This window comes from Rhopilema esculentum, chromosome 19 (genome assembly GCF_057945365.1).
Source record: "Rhopilema esculentum isolate cy_ngs chromosome 19, ASM5794536v1, whole genome shotgun sequence".
Classification (NCBI taxonomy): Eukaryota; Metazoa; Cnidaria; class Scyphozoa; order Rhizostomeae; family Rhizostomatidae; genus Rhopilema; species Rhopilema esculentum.
Genome location: NC_142833.1, coordinates 8,956,428 through 8,969,269, shown reverse-complemented (window position 1 = coordinate 8,969,269; position 12,842 = coordinate 8,956,428). Strand labels below are relative to the sequence as shown.

The 12,842-nt window shown below is 36.2% G+C and overlaps 1 protein-coding gene across 1 annotated transcript; it reads right to left on the bottom strand.

The window, feature by feature from the left end:
* Nucleotides 1-1,186: 1,186 nt before the first annotated feature.
* Nucleotides 1,187-12,817, bottom strand: LOC135688140 (uncharacterized). Its single transcript, XM_065204860.2, has 9 exons — nt 12,514-12,817; nt 8,896-9,353; nt 8,222-8,534; nt 7,086-7,277; nt 4,223-4,481; nt 3,742-3,978; nt 2,990-3,121; nt 2,367-2,508; nt 1,187-1,795 (listed from the first exon to the last, which is right to left on the bottom strand). Exons 1-9 carry the CDS (start codon nt 12,655-12,657, stop codon nt 1,654-1,656), a joined length of 2,019 nt encoding a protein of 672 aa, XP_065060932.2. The 5' UTR covers nt 12,658-12,817; the 3' UTR covers nt 1,187-1,653.
* Between the last annotated feature and the right edge of the window lie 25 nt (nt 12,818-12,842).

Sequence of the window (12,842 nt, the reverse complement as noted above, 5' to 3'; positions counted from 1 at the left end):
TTGGTGGAGAGGTTTCAAAGCAGGTGGTTACCAGAGAACATTTCATGACTCGGAAAAATCAGTGTAGACTTTGAACATGTAAGTGTAAGAGGCCAGTGGCAGGACATCCCTCCTACAGACCTCAATAGCATGCAATGTGTCAAGAATTTTGAAAGTTTCGAATCTCCATTGAGATTTGCAGGAAAAGTTTGTCTTTAGCGACCAAAAAGTCCCACTTCGCGTATGAGATAGAATAGAGAATGGTAACAATCTAAAGTCGGTGTAAGAGGTGCTCTTGCTTTCTTGAGAAACTACACACACAGAACTGACGTGGAAAACCCTACACAAATTAGATCCAGCAAGTCATTGGAAAAAGTTGAAATTTATGGAATACTGTGGTTCCCTAGAAATTTACAGCCTTTTAATACCTTGAAACAATCAAAAATCGCGAGTTGTTAGCCTATTTTACAGGGACTACAATCTTATTATACGCTTGGCAATAGGGCAGAGTCCAGAAAGCGACCGGTCATTGACTGGAAGGTCACACGGTCATTGACCGGAGGAACAATAGGTTTGGGAAACAATAGAAATTTGGAGGAAGGTTTTGGTAAAAAAGAAGTTTAAAAACAATTGAGAGAACTTATTTTGCACTTGTTTCTTCGTGACGCTTTTAAAACAAGCGTTGAATCTGTTGCAAAATCTATAGATGGCGCGAACCGCTTGGCTTTGGAGGAGGGGAGGGGGAAAAAACGAAAGCTTTCAGGCCACGCTCTTTTATCGCCAGAAAATACATCTGAAAAAACAATATTTTTCGTGTTCCATGGTTTTGTAATTTTTCAATTTATATCATAGCATGTTCACATCGATTTTATTATTCGACATTTAAATGAAATATCATTCTTGAGCTGAAATGTTTTGAATGTTATTCTAGCAAATTTCTATCGTACGCGATAATTACCATCGACCCAAACACAATTTTGTCTCGATTTATAGCGTCTGTTACCCAATATGCCCTAGCTATTCCCTAGCCAAACTAAGTCAAACTCCAAGGTGATTGACTTAAAAATGAAGGAAGGTTTTTACAAGAAAAAAATGGACAAAATTTTGACCGCAGGAAGGTTATGGACATTTCTGGACTCTGCAATAGCAGTATCAGTAAACAGCAATTGCAAGAAAAAGAGAATGAAAACACATATAAAAAGTCAAATGCCCAAAACAGCAAATATTTCAGCTCCCATCCTACAAATTGCCATTATAAATAACTCAACTACATGGTATTCTTACTTCATTAAAAAGGTGTAAAATCCGCTGCCGATGTTTATAAAAAATAAGAGAGGTGTTGCAGGAAAGAATAAAAACATAAAGGGATTCTAAAAAGGTCTGAAGGAGAAGCAAGGGGTTCTAAAAAGGTCTGAAGGAGAAGCAAGTTTTAAACTTAAACCTAATGCATTCTTGGTGTTATCTTAAAGTGACCAGCTGTTGAAGAAGGTTTTCGATCTACTTTATCACTGCCAGCGACTTTAAAATTCAACCCATATAGGGTGAAGAAAGCAACTTTCTAAAACATGGAAAAACACAAGAACAACACTCTAGCTCAAATGTGTTGACAAAGTTTCTACAAAATGTTTCATTCATCGAGATTATTCTCCGCTGCTTCAGACTCCAAACTCCAACTTACAACAAAGTTGGGAACTTCTCGCTCATTTTTGCCAAGAGCTCCGCATCTTTGCTTTTCATCTCATTGTACAAATCTGCAACACGCTTTGCATTTCCAAAGTCTTTTTTCTTAATCTCCTCCATTTTAGACACGATGTACCTAAAAAAAGATAAAGACAATATGAGAGTACTTCTGTAGTATGTGCCAAAGAAAAAAAGGAAGTTCAATTCTGTTAAATCGTACCCCGGACAAAACGGACTTTCTCTAAAACAGATTGATATAAATTACTATTGGATTTCCTTATTCAAGCGTAAAGTCGTGCCCTGGAAAAGTCAGATATTCTCTAAGTCGGATCATTATTTTTCTTAACCCCCTTAAAGGTCCGACTTAATGGGATTAAACTGCAATTTAAAAACCTAAGGGAATTTATATTTGAACCTCTACAGTGGAATGATAATGGAAATTAGAAATTAGTGACTTTAATGCAAACGCATTAAAATGCAATCTCTGTATTCTAAATCTAGTGGCAATTCTTCGTCCTAGCGTTTTATTCTTTGTAAAACAATGCCTACCAAGCATTAACAAGTGAGTTCACGTTTTTAACAACGTCGAAATACATCTTCGAAAGACCGCTAAATGAAGATGCCATCTGCCAATAAATTTCATAGCATTATCAATGCAAAGTAGCATCATGGCATCACTCTCAATATGCTAGACATATAATTCTCACTGGACATCAGGCTGGTTTTCTTCCTCTTCTTCATTTGGCTCGTCAGTTTGCGCATCAGCCGGGGGCCTCTGCCTTTGCACTAACTCTGATACATCTTCAGGTGCTTCCCCTTCTTCCTCTGGTTCCTCTTCTTCTTCCTCGCCTAAAAAAGAGGAAAATGGTCTTAACCCAAATAGATAATGTTCGTTTACCTGTCAAGCTGCATTTGTATCATATATTAGCTAAATGACGCTGTACAAATGGAACTTGTTGCCAGTAGCTCCTCGGTTCTCTGGCTGAATCGAGCATTCAATGTCTTAACAGCCATCGTAGAAGAACACAATTCTCCATATCTTTTTCACTCTGCATCCTTTCTACTCTGTATCTTACAGAGTAGATCTGTAACTGTTACTTTATTGAGTCAAATGCCTTCCACTTTCGTGTCATAAAACCATCAGGTAAGATTAATCAATTTGTTTGGCTCACACCTTTGCAAAGAAACTTCCATAACACAAGATTTTAAGAAAGTTACAGCATATTTGCATAGCATAAACTAGGCAAAGCAGATTTATAAAGGGGCAATAAAGAAAATTTAGGAATTGGTTTTACTGCAATTGAACATTGATGAGACATTGTAAACAAACCTTCTGTCTCCTCATTCTCACCCTCTTCACCCTCGCTATCAATGTCAACCTTATCTGTATATTCAACACCATCTTCACCACCCTCATTCTCAACTGGCTGCTTTGTATCTGCATTTTCAGTCTTATATTTAGCTGAAAGAAGCACAAATGAAAATCACATAAATCACATCTTCTTTCTTAACTTCGATAACTAACCACATTTTTCGGCAGTGTATGTAGCATATTAACACATAAAATAAAAAGGTGTAAGAGACGCCAAGGTAACAAATATGTACTCGTGAGAAGTAATGAAACCGTGATATTTTGAACCATACCGAGGGATATGGAAAGTCTTCCACCGACACAAAGTTTTGGAGCAGTGAACCAATCCTAGCAAATTCTCTTAAAAGGTATCGTACTTTTAAGACATGTGATATAATTCTAATGGTACCGTTTTTCATATGTCACGTAAGTGTCAAGATTCGTGGCGGAATTCTTAGGATGCGTAGCAGAATTTTTATGTATATGTTACTGAATCCTTTTGATACGTAGCATCTTTATTACTATACGTGACGTGATTCTTAGAAAATGCAACACAATTGTATGCTATGTATCAACATACTCAAGATACCTATCTGAATTCCTACGATATGTAACATAGTCCTTGCAATATGTAAAGAATATCTTATGATTCACATTTAAATCTAACGGTAAGCTTTTACATCTCTTTTTATAAAAATCACGATAAATGAATTAAAATTACACGAACTTACGTGTTTTCCTTTGATCCCTCACTTTCTTCATCTGTTGCATATATTGTAATTCGTCTCCTGAGCGTGATAATGTTTCCAGCGTCGCAATGGCACCCGAATGCGATTGGAAATGCCTTAGTTCCTCTTCAAGATTCTTGTAGCGTCCATAGTACTCATTTTCTTGCAATTTTGTGACAAACGTCAGCCGAGCTCCAGTGAAATTCAGACTTGGAGGTCGAGCAGAATGTGGTATTTGGCCTGCGATTGTAACAAAACTTTCTCATGTTTTTTCATGATTGACTGGCAACACTGACATAATTCATGAAAAAAGAAAAATTAATTAGTTCATGAAAGATCAGCGTTTCTCAGATACAAAGCCAAAGTGTTTTTCATATTTGCCCAGAGACTGGCGTATTTGGTAAGATGAATATAGCTTAAATATATCAACAGACCTAGCACTAAACACAAGAAATTTTTATAACGGTTTAAAAAATTCAATTACCTTGGAAAATAACAGATCTTCCATATCTTGGCCTAACCTCTGCAACAATTTCTGTATCATCACTATTCCTTTCAAAAAACGCTGTTTCTCCATAATAATTCTGCGTCCAGTTTGGATTCAGGTATACGAGGAATGTCCATTCCTTCTCCTTGTCATGCCCGGTGTCCAGATGTATCCTAGTATGGTCTGCATTGCGTACCAGATTTGTTGACACATCATATGGGAACCATTCTGAAGAACCAGATGCATACTTTGCGACCTGTCACAAATAAAGCTCGATCAAACGAAATCTAATCACGTTAATATAGAACAGAGTAAACCTCTTTGGTACTCCTTGGGCTTTTGTTTTTGGCACAAATCGCACGGAGGGGAGCTTGTGTTCATTTTAGTAATGCTCGAGTAAGCATTACATTGCGTCCTAGGCCAAAGCAACAAACCTACAAGTAAGTTATAGCCTCGAGGATATGAACTTCATGTTGGAAAAGTTTATTCCTCACATTTTGCAAGGCAACCTGAAATTGGATGTTGGAAAGTAAAGTGTTTTGCAAACCTGCCTACCCAACCCATTTCTAGGTATTTCCGGGTTTTTATTGGCGTGATAATTTTCTATTTCCTTTCTTCGTGCATTAGTTAATGACCGAATGGCGTGCGAATTTTACACAAGCAAGGTTTTGCTAGTCGGCAGAAAAAGGCCAATGCTTTTTCTTCTCAAACCCTCAAAAACGGTTTGAGTTTAGTTTAAGGCCACCTTTGCGATTTGCGCTTACCCTTATTTGCTCATGCTTTTGTACTTTTACATGGAACAAAAATTAAGCAAGAACATTTCACACTCAGGGGTTTCCATGCTTTATAATTCTACAAGAATGTCCCTAACATGATGGGGCCAACCAAGAAGAGGCTCTAAGGAATTCCATATGAAGCTCGAGGCAATGAAACTATTGTTTCTGTATAATAACTGACAGATGAAGTTTCCAAAAGCAATCTTCTCTACTTAGGCATCGACCTTTCATGCCATACGTAGCTGAATCTAATAAATATGTTTATGCCTTGCTCACAAAAATTTTTAACAAAATTAATACTATGTAAATATACTGTTTCCATGCCCTTTTTGATGCTTTGCATGCAGTGGCGGACACTTGGAGGGGACGAGGGGGCGGGGCGACCGCCAATACTTTAGAGGACAATGGTCTTTTGTTCTAAAACTATGGGAAATGTGACGTCATCTTATTAAAATAAAAGGCTTGCCCCCCCTCCAATATTTGATCAAGTGTCCGCCCCTGTTTGCATGTACGCCGTGTACACGAAGCCCCTTTTATCGAAATATTATTGGCTTTTTTTGAAGGCGTTTCTTATCAATAGCATCATTGACTTTCCCATTATTTCCTTTTTAAAGCAAAGCGTTATTTTATAGACAAAGTATTATAATATTTAGCCATAAAAAACAAGCGAAACGCGATTCAGAACCCTTAACATTTGCATTGTGCTAATGGGATAAATGTTGCTTAAGAAATCAGTTGCATTCATTTTCATTTTTTTTATTAAACAATATTTATACACCAAACCTCTTAGGCAACCTCTAATCTGATAAAGTTTTCAATTTTAATTCTTAAGAAAATGACTAACAAATAACTGAAATAATAGTTGATCTTCCACGAGGTTGTGTTCTAATTTGTTGGTTCATTCCCCGCTCAACGGCCTTCTTTCGCCTATTGTTTGAATCAGTGGTGGGCAACGTTTTTGGAGAGTGGGCCGGAACCTTCAAATATTTTCATTAGTGGGCCAAAGGTACAAGAAAAATAAAAAGGACTGTTGTAATAAAATGATAATAATAACAATGAGAGTTTTCATTTAAATTCAACAACACTACAATTACAAACCTCTCCATTGCATAGATAGTTTGCAGCAGGCTTACCTTGGTTTAGAAGATAAGACTAAACAAAACTATCATAAGTGCAAAAAAGAAAACTGAAAAACAGCAAATATGAAAAAGTATGTGGGTGTGGAGAAATCGTCCTGGGAAGGCAATACAGAACTACTGACCAATCAATGTTTAGCATCGGCTTTTTAACTCAGGCCATTTCCTTTGATAAATGAAAACACAAATTTATTCAGTATGGGCTCCAATGCACTATCAACAGAAACATGGCAAAAACGTGATTCCTGGTTAAATATTATGAGTGCTACCACCAATATTGGTTCTTGCTGCATTTGCCAACATTTACCTAGTCCCTCAAAGATTCTGCTGCACTGTCTTTAAGCAGGATGAATTTGTGACAACGTATAGTGAAAAAATCTTTCCATGATCCTAGGTTTGATGAAGAAAATCTCATTTTGATTCTATATATCTCATTCAATATTTGTCACCCCTTGGAAAATCCTCCTAGCCAACCAAAAAATATAGTATGGTTTGATCATCTTTTGGGCCACAAAAATCATCCTTCTCAGCCAGATTCTGGCCAGCCAGCCATAGGTTGCCAGCCCCTGGTTTAAATGAAGCAGAAGGAGATGTCTCTCTTTTACTAATAGGGATACTGTTCCAAGTTTTTATGGCTGAGTAGCTTGTTCTGGCATACTCAAGTCTAACCTTGCATAGATGAATGTTATTTTCATTTTTGGTGCGGTAGTTGTAAATTTGTAATAAAGTGTTTCAAGGCAGGAACAATGGATAATTTTTAATGTCATAACTAGGTTATCATAGTGTATAACATCAATTTGAAAATTTTTTAGAAAGCCAATTACAAATTCACTCATCCTTATACCTTGCATTTTCTTACAAATTTGTAGAGTTCAGGATGATAGAAACAATTTGCAAAATGTAAATACTTTTGCCAAATTCACCCTTTACAAAAAACAAACACCTTACCGCATGAATGATCTTCCAGTATGGGCTTTTCAAGTACAATGGCATATCGAGGCCAGCTATCCACTGCACATTGTCACTCTCCTCATCAATGCTGTCATCGTAAAAGTATGTTCCATACTTCAACACATGAGCCCGCATATGGTCAAGCAAGTATTTTGGAAACAGATTATCAAAAACAAATATTTTCTCGCCCTATGACAAAATTCAAATTTATGGCAACTTTAAGGAATTGAAAATGAAGCATGATTCATAAAAAGATGATGAAAAACCTTGTTAAATACCCTCTTGAAATTACTAAGCTCATATGTTATATACTGCTAACGCACTATGTTTGATTGGGAGAAATTCTCTTGCTAAAGAAACGCAATGACAGATACTGAAAGACACTGTATTTCTACATTTGTGTACCAGTGTACCTCAAAAGAAACTAAGCATGAAAGGATTAGCTATCAAAATGGTGTGAGTGCAAACTTTCGATCAAGATAAAGGTCAATATCATTTTAATTCTAGACTTACCAGTTTCAAATTATTTATTATTTGAATTTGAATCACATAACTGAAAAATGGATCATGGAATACCTCCAAATGTGGAAAACTGAGGTTTGGCCTCTGTTCATATTTTTACCAATCAACCAATCAAAATTAATAGTGATTAATTAGCAAACTTCAAATTTTTCATTAACCGAATCTCACCAAATTATAAACCTTTTTTACTTCTATGGATGCCGCAAAGTGTTCTTTTGGGTCAAGTATGAGCTGTTGAGAGGCTTCAGAGACCCTGGGGCAAAACTGAAAGACAAGGCCCCTGCAAGCAAAGTTCTGCTAAAATTCATTAATATTTTTGCAATTTTTTAAAATGTTTTCTTATTAGTTAGTTCTATATTGAAAAGAAATTCATTCCTTTTTTAGGCCTCCTAGATCTTGAGGCCCTGGGTAATTTCCTCCTCCCCCCTCTCCTTGATAGCCCTGGTCACAGTAAACAAATAAAAGATTCTAAAATAGATTTTTTATAACATCACATGGCCACTTTGCCTTAGCTTGTTTGAAGAGATTTATTGATTGTTTATTTTTTTTATTGTATATAGATCAGAAACTGTTTACAAGAGGATTCATTTTCACCATAAAATAATAAATACCTTTAAAGTTGAATAATTTGCAAATAGATGCTTTGAAACATCTGGAACCAATGGTTTATCGTCTGTTTCCTCATAATCAGGAAGATACCATGTCTTCTTTGCCTCTAAACGATCATTCCAAAAAGCTGTCCATTTTTCATGTTCATTGAGCATCTTTTGTTTTGACTTTGAATATGTGATGTGGAGCAAAATCTGTCCTTGTTTGAAGGAGACACTTGGGGGCCTTGTCAAGCGCAGAATCGAGCTGTCCCATATTACAACACGACCTGGCCTGGGAGTAACACCATGCATTATTTCCCGATCATCGTCAAAGCTGAAAAAAGAACCAGAAAAATCAATGTTTTCGGATTCAATGTGTAAACATTTTCAAATCGGTAGTACAACATCAATCAAAAGAAGCAAAATACTAAAAAAGCTGAATCAGAATTGACATTTTGTTGTTGTTCATCTTTGTCAATGTATGAAATTGGCAATCATCTAACATCCACTAGCAGGGCCAACTAGTCTTGGCCACAGACTACTCCAACACAGCTTCCCAAAGACTGTTTGTCAAAACATCATAACTCCGCCATCTACTAGTCTGCTGAAATAGTCAATAATCATAGTCTTGATGGTTTGCAAAGTTTTATACATTGCAAAACCAGTAAGTTATTAAAACATTAAATTTAGCTTACAAGTACAACTCTCCATAGTAATTCTTCCTCCATTTGGAGTTTAGATAAAACAGCACTGAGAATTCCCCAGTCTCTGCAGAATCCGCAACAACTTTTGTATGATCACCTCTTCGTACAACTTTTCCAGTCACTTTACATGGGTACCATTCTTCTTTTACACCATTTAAATCATTGATTGCTTTGACCAAGGTCTTTGAAACAAGCATTTTCTCAAACTCTGCTGGATCTCTGTAGTTTACCCATGGAACATTATCATTGGTTCGCTGGACATTTACATGGTCTGGGTCATAGTTATTGAATAACCAAGAATCTTGACCTAGTGAAGTTAAGTATGACCTCAACATTAATATAATACTTCCTTTGAAAAGTTTATCATAAACTGCCATTGGTTTTTTGTCTTTTGAATGGTACAGAAAGGTTCTTTTCTCGGTTGTGTTTATTTGTTCAGCTATTTTGTCCTGCACAAGAAAAAAAGCAAAATCAGAGAACTAATTGAATTTCATATGAATAACATGAACATCTCTAGAGCAGAGAGTTAAACCAGTTAACAAAGAAAGCAAATAAGGTTTCAGGTGAACATATTGTGATGCACTTTATATAATTAAGTTAGCAGTAGTTCAGCTTCGTTACCTTTTGGCTATACAATTCATTAAAAAGACAACATCTACAACAACAAAAAATTAGAAAAATAAAGGCAATATTAGAAAATTGTTAATAGATTATTCCCACCTGTCACGTGACTAACTTACTGCCACAATGATGGATCACAACCTATTGTTGGATACACATAGCAACAGGTTATTTATGCCATATGGATTTTGAAACAGACTATTAACTACATCGATTTCAAAACATTATATATCTAGAATCGTTTGCATATGTACCTTGTTGGCTTTGCCTTCTTGTATTGGGAACAAATTTAAAAAAAATTAAGTACTGTCTTCTAACAGCCTTTCAGATTTGGCACTTTGATGCCTAGGAAGAGTAGCTAGGCTTCAGTTAGATCAATCACAATGGTTAAAATCTGTCCAATAACTGAATGCATACTGAATGTGACAACAGATTTAGAAGAGACAAGAAGTCTTTTTTGTCTCTGGATAAAAACTCAAAAGTTGATTCGCAAAAAAAGTCAGGGCCCCTAAAGGCTATTTTTCAACTTGGGTAGGGACTGGATTGAGGGTGTTCCAGTTCTTGTGAACCTATTTACCGCTGACATTTTTTGCAGTTGGCAACATCTGCTTATACACAAAAAACATTCAAAAATCAATCATTTTTTAAACAAAATAGTCCAAAACAAATACAAACTTCCTACATTCAACAATAAATTTAAAGAAAGAGGGGGATTCACAACCTTTTTTACTAGAAATCAGAAGACACCTTTTATTTTGCTGTATTTTTTGCATTTGTTACTGCTAAGCATCTGAAGGAAGCTTTTGGGACACTAAGTTACTGTGCTTTTCGAGCAGAGTCCTGGTCCTTCCCCTCAATCTGACCACACCTTTTAATCCCTATTCATAGACTTGCTCACTCTACTCTGCTTCTAATAAATCTTTCTGTGTCAACTCTTGCGGTACTATAATATCACTATGGCATAATAATGTGGAGATTTGCTAACTCACTCTAAATTCAGAGTCATACATTCTAGTGCAACGGGTCTTAATGAACGACTCGGACGACCATCCACTTCGCAAAACATATTATATCAAACTCAAATGTTGTGTTATCCATGCACAATATAACCAAAAAGTATATTTTTTCATAAAAAGAATTATTACAACTGCATATCTATACCGTGTTAATAAGAATGCATAAACTTGCATAGGAATATTCAACTGCTTATGCTACGCAGCGCTACGATATATTGATTCATTTTTGCTGGCATCATCCCCTAGGCGCTGGAGAGATGGGGCACCCAGGTATAAAGGCGCATACTGATTACAAGCCCCAAAACGCACTACCTGGTGAATGGCCGATGGGCTAGCAAAGAATCCATTTTCAAAACACAATATGTGTATATAAATGCACACCAAAAATCCTCTATGGCATGAGATTGTGTGAAATGCCCAGTGGAATTAGACTGATGCCTTATTCTTTCATAAACTGTGCCTGTCTCTCATGTATGGAATTTTTACACACATTTCAAAGTACCGTTGTTCTAAAAGCCATTTTAATCTTTTAGCGAAGCCTAAAAATAGCATTTAGGGGCATTTTGATATGTTCTGTATCCTGTCTTTTTTTAGCTTGTCAAACTGTATATCTTTACCAAGATTGATACTTCTCAATTTTTACCATCGTTACCATCAATCTTTACCATCACAATTTGAAAGATTCACCAATATTTTGGTTCTTACAGCCCCTAATGTCCGCGTCTATTCAAGTCATCCTTAGTCTTGAAAGCCTTCTACACTTTTTCATAAAGAAAATGCAGGCATTCTTATCAAAAAATAGGTAGTTGGCAATATCAATATATGTCACTGAAAAATAGTTCTCTATGTTTGCATTCCACTTCTTCTTAAGCATTGCATATTGGTCTATACCATCAACTAAAGTTTTCCCCCCTCGTATCTGAGTCTCTCCTGAGGTTCCAGGGAAGTAATAACATCTTTCAAGCTTGTCATTTCACTGTGGCCTAAACAAAGTTTGCAATTAGCAGTACTGTTTGCATGCAGAGGAGAGGTACTTAAAAAAGGGGAGCTAGATACATATGCAAACGATTCAAGATATATACTTAGAAATTTTTTAAAAAATTCTCCAAGATAAGAAGGCACAGCAAACAGGTCAGCTAGATACATATGCAAACGATTCAAGAAACGTTTTCGAAATTGACGTAGATAGTCGTCTGTTTCAAAACCTGTATGGTATAAATAACCCATTGCTGTGTGTTTCCAAGAAATGGTTGTGATCCATCATGGCAGCAATAGATTTTTCATGTGACAGGTGGAAATAATCTATATTTAACATGGCGAGAAATCATTAAAATACACAAAAACTACAATAAAATAGATAGAATGCATGTAGAGGGAATAACTCAGAGGGGGGGGGGGGAGGAGGGGGGTTGTGATTTCTGTTCTCTTCTGGTTGAGATCCAAAGCCCCAACAAAAAAACTTTTCATTGATACAGTTTATGTGCCTAGAATTGGCATGGCTATGTAAACTGGAGGCAATGAAGGACTTGCCGAGTATGGGTGATGGAGGTTGCATCACAAACATTTACTTTTTAGCTTCTCATTTTCTTAAAAAAATTGTAAAAATTGGGGTTTCCATCAGTTTCTATACAACTGAAGCGAGTGGAACAAAAATCTTATCATCATCCTAAGCCTTCCCTCTGAAATCCATCTGACTCAGATCTGTTCAGGTTCACTCTTAGTTCACAAAAGTATAAACAATGTAAAATGAAGTTTTTAATATAAACATTACAAGAAAGAAGCTCAATTCAACAAACAAATACAAAGTAGAGGAGCAAGCTAGTATTGTACAAAGGGAATTATTCTAACTAACTAAAAAGCCTCAAACATAATTTATTTGTCCATGAGCCCAAACTTCAGATCTCGTCAAGGCAGATAAAAAATTGTGCACATACATACACAATTGAATAAAATAATTCGCATAAAAACTTACTTTCACAGCAATTTCATCAACCTTTTGACCAAATGTAGTTTGCTGCTGTTGGCCTATACCGACATCGAACTCACTTTGAGTCGAAACTAAACATGCAGCATAGCACAATGTGCAGAGCATTAGTAACGTTTTCCTCTCTAACATGATGGCTATCAAAATCTAACTGATTTGACGTTTGAAATAACTTAGTGTTCTATTGCAAATGTCCCTCACATTAGAATGAAAGAGGAATTTCTTCCGGTCTCTGTTATCAAGGAACAAGCAATGTCCTATATCGGAAATCTTTCGTTCGAAAGGTTCCAAGTAAAGCCCAATACGAGGTTACACAA